General features: G+C 39.5%; 1 protein-coding gene across 1 annotated transcript; it reads right to left on the reverse strand.

The window, feature by feature from the left end:
* Positions 1-6,406: 6,406 nt before the first annotated feature.
* Positions 6,407-9,624, reverse strand: crp.1 (C-reactive protein, pentraxin-related, gene 1). The gene is made up of 2 exons (XM_002934081.4): positions 9,174-9,624; positions 6,407-7,851 (listed from the first exon to the last, which is right to left on the reverse strand). The coding sequence occupies exons 1-2, from the start codon at positions 9,235-9,237 to the stop codon at positions 7,199-7,201; spliced, it is 717 nt and encodes a 238-aa protein (XP_002934127.2). The 5' UTR covers positions 9,238-9,624; the 3' UTR covers positions 6,407-7,198.
* Between the last annotated feature and the right edge of the window lie 5,417 nt (positions 9,625-15,041).

Raw genomic sequence — 15,041 nt, forward strand, 5'->3', positions numbered from 1 at the left:
AGTAATTATATATATATATATATATATATATATGGCTTACCTAAGGCCAAAGAGACTTTAAAAAAGCAGGCATTACCAACATTCCTATTGAGAAATAGATGGAGTCTATCATTATATATAATTTGGACCTCAGACATAGGATCCTTAGCTAAGGATCATGCTACTATTGTCCTATACAGTAAGGACTTTGATAAACTTGGGAAAGGCCCCAAACAGTAGTTGGTGCTGGAATGTATGAAATAAAATGCTTTATTTTGACTGTCTAAGACAGCGTTTTTCAACCGCTGTTTCGCGGCACACTAGTGTGCCGCGAGATGTTTCCTGGTGTGCCGTAGGCAGGGCCGCAATTTTTACTTTCAAAGGGGGCCCGGCGATGCTACAGTTTTTCTTAGTAGCTCGGGCCCCCTTTAATAAAATCCGGGCCCTGTCATTGGTTGCGCCCCGTGTGTACGGGTGACGTCAGTACGCACAGGGCGCAACGTTATAAAAGGGCCTGTGTGCGGTTGCGTGTAGGCAGAAGTGCAGAGGTGGCGCGCATGAGGGGAAGATGATGCTGAAGCCGCCGAAGAGTAAAATGCTGCTGGGCACCAATGTATTAGGGGGGCCACGGGGCACACTGACTTATGGGGGCACTGCTGCTGGGCACCAATGTACTAGGGGGGCTGGCTCTTGGCACCAATGTACTGGGGGGCACTGCTGCTGGGCACCAATGTACTAGGGGGGCATTGCTGCTGGGCACCAATGTACTAGGGGGGCACTGCTCTTGGCACCAATGTACTAGGGGGGCACTGCTGCTGGGCACCAATGTACTAGGGGGGCACGGCTCTTGGCACCAATGTACTAGGGGGGCACTGCTGCTGGGCACCAGTGTACTAGGGGGGCACTGCTCTTGGCACCAATGTACTAGGGGGGCACTGCTGCTGGGCACCAATGTACTAGGGGGGCACTGCTCTTGGCACCAATGTACTAGGGGGGCACTGCTGCTGGGCACCAATGTACTAGGGGGGCACTGCTCTTGGCACCAATGTACTAGGGGGGCACTGCTGCTGGGCACCAGTGTACTAGGGGGGCACTGCTGCTGGGCACAGAGTTAAATTTTTTAACATTTTCTAATGGTGGTGTGCCTCGTGATTTTTTTCATGAAACAAGTGTGCCTTTGCCCAAAAAAGGTTGAAAAACACTGGTCTAAGATACTGCTTGCTGGTTGAACCTCCTAGGTGCCAGCAAGCCCCATGGTCTAAATGCCCATCCTCTCATAGGAACTTCAGCTTTCTGTATTAAATCTACACTAAAAAAGTAGCAAATGTCCCACAGGGCTTTTATAGTTTTTGACATCACTGAACCTCCCATATCCTTTTACCTAATTGGCCCTCAGTCAAGCTATTCCAGCCAAGACTCCGGTCCCCTGTAGAGAGGCCAACCTAGGAACCATTTTGGAATGGGAGCATTCCAGTTTTGTAGTACAGGTATAGGACCTGTTATGCAGAATGCTCGGGACCTGGGGTTTTCCAAATACTTTCCGTAATTTGGATCTCCATAACTTAAGTCTGCTAAAAATCATTTAAATATTGAATAAACCCAATAGGCTTGTTTTGCCTCCAATAAGGATTAATTATATCTTAGTTGGGATCAAGTACAGGTACTGTTTTATTATTACAGAGAAAAGGGAATCATTTAACCATTAAATAAACCCAATAGGGCTGTTCTGCCCCCAATAAGGGGTAATTATATCTTAGTTGGGATCAAGTACAGGTACTGTTTTATTATTACAGAGAAAAGGGAATCATTTAACCATTAAATAAACCCAATAGGACTGTTCTGCCCCCAATAAGGGGTAATTATATCTTAGTTGGGATCAAGTACAGGTACTGTTATATTATTACAGAGAAAAGGGAATCATTTAACCATGAAATAAACCCAATAGGGCTGTTCTGCCCCCAATAAGGGGTAATTATATCTTAGTTGGGATCAAGTACAGGTACTGTTTTATTATTACAGAGAAATAGGAAATTATTTTTAAAAATTAGAATTATTTGCTTATAATGGAGTTTAGGGGAGATGGCCTTTCTGTAATTCAGAACTTTCTGGATAACGAGTTTCCGGATAAGGGATGCCATACCTGTATATCTATCATGGAAATATGTAATAAATAATAATGCAATAAATGTAATAAATGCACAGAAAGAAAATGTAATTTTAAACACATCTGATGAGGTACAGGTATGGGATCCCTTATCCGGAAACCCGTTATCCAGAAAGCTCCGAATTACGGAAAGCCTGTCTCCCATAGACTCCATATTAATCAAATAATTCAGAATTTTAAAACTGATTTCCTTTTTCTTTGTAATAATAAAACAGTACCTGTACTTGATTCCAAATAACATTTAATTACCCCTTATTGGGGGCAGAACAGTCCTATTGGGTTTATTTCATGTTTAAATGATTCCCTTTTCTCTGTAATAATAAAACAGTACCTGTACTTGATCCCAACTAAGATATAATTACCCCTTATTGGGGGCAGAACAGCCCTATTGGGTTTATTTAATGGTTAAATGATTCCCTTTTCTCTGTAATAATAAAACAGTACCTGTACTTGATCCCAACTAAGATATAATTACCCCTTATTGGGGGCAGAACAGCCCTATTGGGTTTATTTCATGGTTAAATGATTCCCTTTTCTCTGTAATAATAAAACAGTACCTGTACTTGATCCCAACTAAGATATAATTACCCCTTATTGGAGGCAAAACAATCCTATTGGGTTTAATTAATGTTTTGTTGATTTTTTTAGTAGTCTTAAGGTATGGAGTTCCAAATTACGGAAAGACCCCTTATCCGGAATACCCTTGGTTCCCGAGCTTTCTGGATAACGGGTCCTATACCTGTATAAATATTGATATGGTAATAAAATATTTACAAGCAAGCAGCACATACTAAATTCCCTTCAGTGTCTTGATCACTGCTCTATGTTCCTCCATTGGTCCCCTAACCCTGAGAGTTAATGTGAGTGCTCATCCTGCAGGTACTTACTTTTTAGCAGAAATCCAAGTGAAACAAAGAGCCAGCCATCATTCATTCTGCTTCCCAAGTGACAGTCTCTGCTAGAGTTTAGTGACAAGATGAATCTGTTGGCGATTTATTATGTGGAACAATGATGACAACTGGTGTGTGCTAGTGTGTGCTAATTACTGTGGGTTTGCTTCCGCTTTTTCAGATCTTCCTTCTCACATTTCAAAACTGCACAATAACTAGTCATAGGGTACTAACAGAGCCGGAGATGTCTTACGTGGGTCTGAACAGGGGTGTCTGCCCTCCCTTGGTCCCACACAGACTATGTGCCTATGTGCCAGTAGTTCTTGGCAGGGTCACCACATGCTTAAGTCCTGTACGGAACCTGCTCCCAGAAAGGGGAGTTGCACTGCCACCAAAGGACTGGGGCTTGGTGAGAAACGAGTGGGGTTCCGGCAGTGTTTGGACATAATTGGCCTTGGTTAGGTGGGTTTATAGGGTATCATGATTTCTGAAGGCTGCCCTGGTTGTTGGTTCTAAGAGTGGAGATCTAAGTAATGTACAATATATCCAAAGGCAAAACCTGGGACTCAGAGTAGGATGTGCTTTCTGTGGTGCCCAACAGCTATTGATTAATGATTGGCAATATGTTATTTAGGTCTCACATTTATTGGTGCAGCAACTGTATTGGAGACTTGTAGATTTGATTTAATATACAGCAGTGCCCACATTTTACGTGTTTCAGGGGATCGGGGACCAGAAAAAATTAGTGTAATATCCAGGAAAATGTAAAATCAAGGAAATGTTTGATGCTTTATAGATAAAAAAAACTGTGTAAAATGAAGAAAATCTTAAAATCAGGATAAGTAAATTTGAGGTTTCAGTGTAATAACATGCAAATTGGTTGACTGGTTCTGAGCACACTGGTTTCACTAATGGGTACAACATATAGGACCGCCATCAGTGGAAGGGGGAGGACTTTTGTCCCATGCCTGGTAAAATGTTTATCTGAATAGGGGGCCCAGCCATGTAGTAGCAAGTTAGCCTAATTGCATTATTTATATATAAATATACATTAAGGGCCGTGACACACGGGGAGATTAGTCGTGCTGCGATAAATCTCTGTTGTTGCAGGCGACTAATCTCCCCGCAATGCTATCCCACCATCTAGATGTAAATCGCGGTGGGATGGCATACGCGGCGCCGCGGAAGTTTCCTCCCAAGGCAACTTCGCGAATTCGGCTAATTGCGGCGCTGCATATATCATCGCAACGGCGATTTACATTCTAGCCGGTGGGATGGCATTGCGGGGACATAGATTTGGCATGGCCGGACTAATCTCCCCGTGTGTAACGGGTTAAAACGTACTCAGTTTAAATAACTTTAGTAAAAGCTTCCCTTACTTGCCTAGAACCTTGTGTAACGTGTATAAAGCAATGACAATGCAGAGCAGTGTGACAGGGCAGATTGCAGGTCGGTGGGTATAGAATAAAAGCCAGAATTTTGAAAGTCTGCCTTTACATGTTATAAAGAGAAGGGGAATTTTAGAAAGAGCAGCTGGAAATATACTGACATCTGGAGGATGAGAAATAGCATTAATACAAGAGCAGGAATGTATTGCATGTAGATATTCATGGTTATCAATCACTTGGGCTTGTGTTTTAATTTCTGCTTATGTTCTAAAAAATATTCAGTTAAAAATGTAGCCCTCCTAAAATGTAACTTTCAGTATGAAATAAACCGTGATATGACTACATCTGCAGTTGGTCTTCATTTGATATTTACTGTGGAAGATAGCTCAAAAGGAGCCAGTACTACACCATAGAACTGCTTTCAAATAACCTATTGTTTCTCCTACTCCCATGTAACTGGAGGAGTCATGACATGACTTGGATTTTGCTAGTGAGTGCTATTTTCATACCTACTATCAAGTGTGGCATGAAAGCATTTTTAGCAATATCTTGCTACCTTCCCATCGTTGTGCTGATTGGTGGCTGGAGGGGGTGGAATGGAGGGGGCGTGATATCACTCCCACTTGCAGCACAGCAGTAAAGTGTGACTGAATTTCATCAGAGCACAAGTCATATGACTGAGGGCACCTGGGAAACTAAGAATACGTCTGGCCCCATATTAAATTTCAAAATGAAATATAAAAAAAATATGTTTGCTCTTTTAAAAAACGGATTTCAATGCAGGATTCTGTGAGAGAAGCTCTATTAACTTATGGGTTTTGTAAGAAAACATGGTAGTATTCCTTTTAATATCACTGCTAGAATTGTATATATAAATACATGACATTACATCTCTTTGATTAGCAGGAAGCCCAATATACCCCAGTTTGAAGTCGGTTGATGATTACTACGATAAAGAAGGATCATTGTTAAGGATCTTTTCCCTTGAGCCACCATTTTGTGATGGTCTGTGTGCTCCATTAGAAATCAGCTGACAGGAAACAATGCAGCACTAACTGTAACAGGAAGTAGTGTAGGAGTAAAGGCAGAACTTTTCCCATTAATGGGCTGTGACCTAATATATATGTGTGCCTTTGTTTTGTTTGTGTGAACCAGGAATCAAATGATCCAGGGGGCGGCCCCTAGTACTAAAAATAGCAATTCTCTATATAGGATTACACAGTGGCACATACTAACATAGACCTGTCACCCAGGCATAAAAAAAAAACTGTATAATAAAAGCCCATTTTAAATTAAAAAGGAAACCCATCCAAACCCATTATAAAAGCATTTAAAAATCCCAGATGTCATATATTGCCTGCCCCGCCTCCCAGCCTAAGGCATAGAGGAGGGGCAGAGAATTACTTTCACTTTCAATTCAGAACTTCTTAGATGTTGCTGCTCTCCTCACATTCCCCCTCCCTCCTAACCATCTAGTTTTGTAACCAGTGCATGGACATAGGTATCAGGTCCCCCCTTAGGGCTCTGGCACACGGGGAGATTAGTCGCCCGCGACAAATCTCCCTTGTCACGGGCGACTAATCACCCCCGAGTTGCCATGACCCGTCATCCCACCGGCGAACATGTAAGTCGCCGGCGGGATGGCACACGCGGCGGCGCGATCGCCGAAGACTCGCGAGTCTTTTTCGGCGATTTCGAAAAAATCGCGACGCCACATGTGCCATCCCGCCGGCGACTTACATGTTCGCCGGTGGGATGGCAGGTCATGGCAACTCGGGGGGGTTTTTTGCCCGCGAACAGGGAGTTTTGTCGCGGGCGACTAATCTCCCCGTGTGCCAGAGCCCTTACTGGCACAGAAACAAGATTTTAGCAGGATACAAAGTTTGCCTTAATAACACAGTCCACAAAATGGCACCTGCCTGTTTGTTGCAATTGTGAATTCCAAGGCTGAAGAAAATAAGATTAAAATAATTTATATAGTGTAAATGAAGTTTATTTTGCTTGACAAACACAATAGAAAACAATCTGGAATTATTTCTTAAGGCAACAGGTCCCCTTTAAGGTCTTAATAAACAGCTGACATTCTAGTTCTGTTTAGTTTAGTTTTAACTAAGGTGGGGGACAGCACTGGGTATAAGTATAATAACCATGTGAGCCAGCCACATGTGAAATATATACGTATGTTTATTTATGTACCCTTGATAGTACTGTACATTCCTACAATATATCACTAGTATAAACAGCAGAAACAGTGCACTAATAAATAAAATATAAACAGGTATGAGTTCTATTGTCTGAAATGACTGGGATCAGGGTTTTCCTGAACATGGGGCCTTTCCATAACTTAGAACACTGTGCCTTAAACCTACTAATTAATTACCTATATAAGGATTTTAATGGGTTTTATTTGACAAGATAAAGTCAGTTTATTAACATAGTTATTTCTGTGGTAACTTTGGACACTGTTACCCTTAGCAACCTGTCAGAGCTTTGTTTTTGATTTCTGACTGATCATAATTAATTGCTAAATAGTTACTACGGGGTATATTTATCATGCTGTGTAAAAAGGGAAGTGAAGCAGTACCGGTGATGTTGCCCAGGGCAACCAATCAGCAATTAGATTTCAAAGCAAAGCATCTGATTGGCTTCTATTAACAACATCACCGGTAATGTTTTACTCCACTTTTTACACAGCATGATAAATATACCCCTTGGGGTAACTTAAATGGTGCAATTTAGCACCCTGTTAATAAATGAGCCCCAAAGACATGCAAAGCTTACACAGTATTTCGGTTACATGTAGGGTTATGATATATCCTTTTTAAACAGCGCAGCACAGAGTTATCCCCTTCAGCTTTATACTTCAGAGACCTCCAGTTGATCACATTACCAGTCAGGTTATTGTAAGTAAGAACATCAAAGATATTCTGATAGGTCAGAGCTGTATCCCACACGTGGATATCACTTATTTCCCCAACAAAAGACTGATTGATGTTAAAATTACTCCCATAACCATCCTGCTCCTGCCCAATTATGATACTAGGATATTTACTTATAACGTGACCCTTTTGGAACACCTTTCTTGGATATGGTTTGCCATTGATCCATAACTCCACGACCCCAGAGGAAGAGTCCCAACTGGCACAGACGCTTCTCCACTCAGCATCGTTCCTTTCTTTTAAATTATAACTCAAGTCTCTGCCACCCACTGAAACTTCAAAATGTTGGTCACATTGGGGGCAGTAGAACAAAAGGAAATCATTGTCCATACTAGAAGTAGCAAGAGAGAATAAAGAGAACTCCCGGGTAAGCAGTGAGTAGTATCTCAGGCAGATGGAGAGGCCACCAAATGGGCCATTTTTTTCTGGCTGCAGCTTCACATAGGAATTGTCCGACTCTTCAGGAAATAGAAACACTTGACCGGTCATATCTGAGTGAAGAAAATATTGAAACTGATGTAAGGTCATAGCAGGAGTAAAGTATAGCTGGCATGTAGTGAACAACCAATAAGTTAATGTAGCCCCTTTGATGATACTGACCTCTTGCCAGCTGATACACACTCTGAGACTTATAGACAAGGCAGTGACCATGGAAAGTATCAAGACACCTGGCTTAATTGCTCTTCCTCCCTTCTATTCTAGGCTGGTGAGCTAGAATCCTAGCTTTATCCAGGTTTACAGCACGAAGTAAAGCAATATTAGGCAACACAAATATCTATAAAAATCATTAAAAGTCAATTGAAAGCCCAATGTAAATTATTGCATAAGAGATTCTTTCATGGTTTGTATGGTTGATTATTCTTGAACCAATAAATATATTTTTTAGCTGTAATATTGGTGTGTAGGTGCCATCTCAGTGCATTGTGCCTGAGTCTGAGCTTTCAGAAAGAGCCAGCACTACACATTAGAACTGCTTTCATGTAATCTATTGTTTCTTCTACTTTGATGTAACTGGAGGAGTCATGAGCTGGACTTGATTGTTTTACTTTTAAGTGCTATTATCATATATACCACTAGGCGGGGCATGGGAACATTTTTAGCAATGTCAGGTAGATGCTATCTTGTTACCTTCCCATTGTTCAGCTCCTGAGGGAGAAAGGAAGAGGGGTGATATCACTCCAACTTGCAGTAAAATGTGACTGGTTTATAGGAGCACAAGACACATGACTGAGGGCACCTGGGAAACTAAGAATTTCAAAATTAAATATAAAAAAATCTCTTTTAAATAAACAGATTTCAATGCAGGATTATGCTGGAGAAGCTCTATCTATGATGCACTTTGTAAAAAACATGTTTTACAATAACAGTATTCCTTTCATTTCCATGGCCACTGCAATCTTGACTACTTGTGTGAGTATATTACTGATACTTGGGTCAATAAAAAGCCAACCCTGCAATTGACCCTAACCCCCCCTCTCTCAACCTAGACACAACCTGAACCAGTGATTTGTTATTATTTATACACCCATGTCCAACCAGCCCAATCTGAAGTCACCAGAGGGGCTGGGGCAGGCATCACAACTTTTTAAAATAAGCAGATGGCAAGTGACAAGCATTAATGCTATCTGATGATTTGTATCTATGGGTTTCTATGCCTGTGCTCCTTATTACATTAATCCCACCACCCCAGTCTGCATTCTGCCCAGTAAACTCTCTTTGCTTGGAGTACTTCTAAAACCTTCTCTGGGAATAAGCCCACAACTATCTCCTTTTGCCCCACCCAAAATGTATTAAAACAGAGGCACATACATACCCTCCTGTGTGAGATATCCAGGCACCTCGCTGAAAAGGACAGTTATGATCAGGAATTCCAGCATCTTTCATGAATATTATGATCTCTAGAAGAAATTATATATAGAAGAAAGAACAGACTCGTACACAGTACAATAATTATTTGCTCTTTAGTTTACTCCTCTCCTAACAGACTGAAATGAAAGATGATGAGATGGTTCCTCCAGGGTGAGTGGCGCAATCTCAGTAACCACTATATGACATCCGTCGTTTGTTGCACGAGTTAAAGAGAAACAATCCTGATTCTTTTCGCAGAAATTAAACAATATGAGAACATGAAAAGAAAGGGAAGGAGTTTTCTAGGTTTTCATGCAAAGGATCTTGTGATTGAGGTCATTCCTTTGTGCCGGGTAGGGTTGAAGGCAATAAATAAATGAACATGAATGTTTCAATGTCACTGTTACATGCAATCCCACTGAATCGAGTTGCTGAAAGATATTGGCTAGAGATCATGGCTGACATTCTATATTCAGTCACACTGGTGAACTTACATAAGGAAATGGACTGGCTGTCCCATTTGTGGCAGTGGAAGAAAATGAAATTATTGTCTTTAATATTTTTAAGACACATTTGTCCTACCTAAAAACAGCAGCCCCAATGGCATCCTTACAGATCTTTCAACTCAATTCACTCTAAGTTTCTTTCTCATCTCCCAGCAAGTAACAAGGCCAGGACCCAGTCAATAGATACATGCATTCATACAAGGCTTTAAAGCCTTCTTCATTTAATGTTTTGATTATTAAAGAGTTAAAGCTGTAGTAACTTTAAGTATAAAGTATCTCTCAGTCCATTATCTTTTTTTTCTGCTTTGCCAGTCCTGATTACATATACAGTACCATTGAAACAATACAGCCATATTCAGTTCTCCAGCCAAGACTCCATTTCCCACAGTTTCTTACATGTTAAATGAGTAAAGTAAAGAAGGGGGCATTGCGAAAAAGTGCAAAGCATTGTGGGAACAAAAGTGTGGCTCTGTTGGAGTCTGGATAAGGGAAACCACCTGTACTACACTCATATAATAGTAGAAGACCAGTATTTATGCTGTTTGTTTATTGCTATCTATAGGCTTCTAGACCTCTAAGCACATTTTGCCGCATTTGTTCGAATCACCTTTGCTCTCCCCAGGTCTCTCCCAAGGACTCAGTTTAAGACTGAACTGTGAGATGAAGGTCTGTTTCCTGCTGTGTGACAGTAACACAATCCCAATGCTCAGGCATAAGCAGGGAGGAGAGTTGGGCTTATATAGGGAAGGGTCAGTCCTGATTGGCTGAACCAAAGCCACCAATAAGGATGCTGGGGTGAAATAGCTAAGCCAGGTGCCAGCTGGTTCAGTGGTTAAGGAGAGCAGCCAGCAAGCTGGAAGCCCAGGTTGAAAGCGCAGAAGAGCCTTACAGACTGCTCTTCAAGAGCAAACCTGGGTAGGACTTTCTCCATACAATCCAGTCCTGACTTACCCTATAGGTATGGGAATAGTCAATGTGCAGTGCTCTTCCATGAGGTGCTCAGTTAGCTAGGTACTGTAGGTACACAAATGGAAACATTTTTGGCAGTGTCTTAAGGACTGTGGAAAACAAAATCTTTGTTCTATCTTTTTACACAAGGTCTGTGTGGTAATTACTCTAATCCATTTTTAAACTGATATAGAAAATCCAGAAATGGTATATTGGGCTCACTCATCAATTCAATGTAACTCTTATATTCATATCATGTATGTTCAAAAGTCTCACAAATTTAACACCTAAAATATCAGTTATTATGAGAATATATTATTACTTCTGTAGCAACCCCAGAAATTTAGTACTGTTGGTTCAGGCAGTTCTCTGTAGTTCATATAAAAAAATAGTACATATCAAAGGCTTTAGTATGGCCTGCTAAGTACACAATGTGTGTTATGTGAAAGTAAATTGACTCTATTTGAACTGCACAGAAAAATACAGGTACAAAATATAATGCTTTTTTGATAGGAAAGCTGCAGTACAAACCTATAAATTGAGTGAGTAATTCATAACAATCACCCAGTTTGTCTATGAGATTCCTCTATTGGGAATAGCAATTATGCAGATGATGGGTTCCTTTGCCATTTTTACAAAATCTTCTCCATGTGGTCAACTGGTAAAGTTCTCCAGATTGCACAGATGTAGTGATTTATATGATTCAACCACTTTTCCCAAAACCTAATGCATTTTTACATACGTCAATGTCTTTTACACCATCTGCTTAAGCACATTAAATGTAAATACCCGTGTCTGCCTATACCTGTAGTACAGGTATAGGATCCGTAATCCAAAATGCTCTTTAAAATGCTTCCAGATAAAATGATCCTTCCACAATTTGGATCTCCATGCCTTGTTAGATAAAAAATTATTTAAATGTTAACTAAACCCAATAGGATTGTTTTGCCTCCAATAAGGGGTAATTATATCTTAGTTGGGATTGAGTACAGGTACTGTTTTATTATTACAGAGAAAAGGGACTCATTTAACCATGAAATAAACCCAATAGGGATGTTCTGCCCCCAATAAGGGGTAATTATATCTTAGTTGGGATCAAGTACAGGTACTGTTTTATTATTACAGAGAAAAGGGAATCATTTAACCATGAAATAAACCCAATAGGGCTGTTCTGCCCCCAATAAGGGGTAATTATATCTTAGCTGGGATCAAGTACAGGTACTGTTTTATTATTACAGAGAAAAGGGAATCATTTAACCATGAAATAAACCCAATAGGGCTGTTCTGCCCCCAATAAGGGGTAATTATATCTTAGTTGGGATCAAGTACAGGTACTGTTTTATTATTACAGAGAAAAGGGACTCATTTAACCATGAAATAAACCCAATAGGGATGTTCTGCCCCCAATAAGGGGTAATTATATCTTAGTTGGGATCAATTACAGGTACTGTTTTATTATTACAGAGAAAAGGGAATCATTTAACCATGAAATAAACCCAATAGGGATGTTCTGCCCCCAATAAGGGGTAATTATATCTTAGTTGGGATCAAGTACAGGTACTGTTTTATTATTACAGAGAAAAGGGAATCATTTAACCATTAAATAAACCCAATAGGGCTGTTCTGCCCCAATAAGGGGTAATTATATCTTAGTTGGGATCAAGTACAGGTACTGTTTTATTATTACAGAGAAAAGGGAATCATTTAACCATGAAATAAACCCAATAGGGCTGTTTTGCCTCCAATAAGGGGTAATTATATCTTAGCTGGGATCAAGTACAGGTACTGTTTTATTATTACAAAAAAAAGGGAATAATTTTAAAACTCTGAATTATTTGATTAAAATTGAGTCTATTGGAGACGGCCTTCCCGTAATTTGGAGATTTTTAGATAACAGGTTTCTGAATAACAAATCCCATACCTGTAGTTTTTTGTCACTTATTGAACCACCCTAGAAATTATTATAATTTACTTTATTTTTTTTCAATTATCTATTTATTCAATGTATTTAAACCAATTCTTTGTGGGGATGGGGTACTTTAGGAAACGGGGGGGGGGGGAGAGTAAAGTAATACAACATAGTTGCGAGCTCATTATCTATCACAGCTTATATACATACAGAAAACTCTCTTATTCTATACAGAAAAGGTTCAGTTCTGGATATGATGTGTCATAATTACAACTACGCTATTTCCCTTTTCCATATCATCTGATATATCTGACTGGAAAAGTAAAGGTCATCTCATATTTATTCTCAGTATTTATACTGTAACCATGGCCTCCACCACCTCATATCAAATCAAATCAAATCACTTGTTGTCACATCATATTACTGGTACAAATTCTTGTGTGCAAGCTTCACAAGCAGCAGTGGTTTACAATATATAAACTAAATATGCACATGAGTGTTAAAAAGTGTAAACTGGGTAAAATCTGCGCATGTATTGTGTATCTGACAATATCCTTGGGGGACCTACAATGGAAGTCACTTTGGTATGATTAGTGCCTGCCATCTATTTAATGTTCAGAACATCCTCCCATTTGTATTTTTAGGGCTTTATCCTACAATTTCAGTCTGAATGTTAGGTTTAGATTGTTGCATTTAAACGTGCGATCGATATCCAAACGTTCCTTGGCAGAAGACTAAAATCTGAATGTGTATGGCCAGCTTAAAGGAGAAGGAAAGTCATTTTGGCATTTTACTGCCAATAGATTTGCCACATTAGTGCCACTTAGAATGCTATATTTATTCTGCAGAAAGCTTTACTGAGTAAACAGCCCTAGAAGCTCTATCTGACAGCAGCTGCCATTTTAGCTTGGTCTTCATAGCTTCCTGCTACAGCTCTAGTTGTTGTAGCTCAGATTACACATTCTTAAGGGTGGGGGAGTGAGTTTTATGAATTCTTATGGGAGGGGGTAGCAGGAGATGGGAGAGAGGAGAGAGCTGTGCAGACTCCAGCCCCAGGAATGAAGGATTTTTCTGAAAGAGGAAGTCTGATACTGAAGAACATGTTCCCAAAAAAGGAGACAAGAAATCTTGTGTTTCTTTTGATAGAGGATTCAGAGTAGCATTACTGTAAGTGCTTATGGATGTATTTACATAGACCTTTCCTATAAAGCTTACTTAGTTACTTAGTACCAGACACAATCCCCCATTAAATCTTTATATTGTATAATGTTTTGTTTGCGTTTGCTTTGTCCTTTATCTAAAGAGGAACATTGTGAAATATTATTGTTAAACAGGAACATCTATATTAGCGTAAAAATGAGTTCATATTTTGTTTATCATATTGCAGTCAATGAGGTCTCTATTCATTTTATTCTAAAGCAACTGGACTTGTTAGATAATCATTGAAGACGTTTCACTACTCATCCGAGCAGCTTCTTCAGTTCAACTAGATATACCATGACCTGGATTAATGAAAATCTTCATAGACATATTTAAGAAACAGAAAAGTAGCAGAAAATGAAATAACTGGCTTTATTGGGGATGAAAACAGAGCAAAATGGACAAAACTCGAGGAATGCTTTTTGCACCTATTTTAGGCTTGTTACCCATATAAGGTTAAAATTAGGCATATAATAAGCACAAAAACATTTGCAAACTTTTTGGTTCTTTAGCACAATATACAAGCTAGGTCTCTTGTTTAAATAAAGTGCAAGTGCTTTATTATATTTAGTTATAATAAATATTTTATAAACCAGTGATTAAAGTGACAAGCACACTGTGCACAATGATTATTAAGGACACCAAGGGTTGTTACCCTTTATTATTGCTGAGTGTGAAGAGCCACAAACCCTAGGTGCCTCACACTAAATCAAGCACTAAATAATGTCCTGCTATAATTTTGATATTTTTTTAAAAATGTTTGAACAAACTATATTTTTCAGTGCACAAAATCCATTTTAAATGACAAAATATACTTTTTTGTCATGTTACTAACCTAGATTGTAAGCTAATTTGTTGTACAGAACTGAGGAATATGTTGGCACTTTGTTAATATGTGTTAATAATGATAATAAATGAGGGTCAGTGGTGCTGGCAAATACACAGAAGGGTTAAACTTGACTGGCAATTTTTTTTTTCAACCCAAATGAACAAAATGTATTTTGCAATTTGTACCACATTTATTGCCTAATCTTATACCCACCCCCTGACTGACTAAAGTAATGTAACCATTGATACCTGATCAGGATCTCTGTGCTGAGTACAAAATCTCCAAGCTGTGCATATCCAGTGCTGTCTATAACAACTTTGTCTGACTTCAAATCTCTGCAGGGAAAGTAATAAGGTTATTAGTAATAATGTGCTTTTTAGTTTAAAGCACTCAGTTCCCCCCACGCAGGATGTGGTTACCCAGCAGAAGCCAAGTCATAAC

The sequence above is a fragment of the Xenopus tropicalis genome, chromosome 8 (assembly GCF_000004195.4).
Source record: "Xenopus tropicalis strain Nigerian chromosome 8, UCB_Xtro_10.0, whole genome shotgun sequence".
NCBI lineage: Eukaryota > Metazoa > Chordata > Amphibia > Anura > Pipidae > Xenopus > Xenopus tropicalis.

What these genes read in the sequence shown, in the direction of transcription:
- crp.1 (XM_002934081.4), bottom strand. Translation starts at nt 9,237, where the DNA reads ATGCTGGAATTCCTGATCATAACTGTCCTTTTCAGCGAGGTGCCTGGA. An exon ending in TGGATATCTCACACAGGAGG is followed by an intron (nt 7,852 to 9,173) that starts GTATGTATGTGC and finishes TTCTTCACTCAG; the next exon opens with ATATGACCGGTCAAGTGTTT.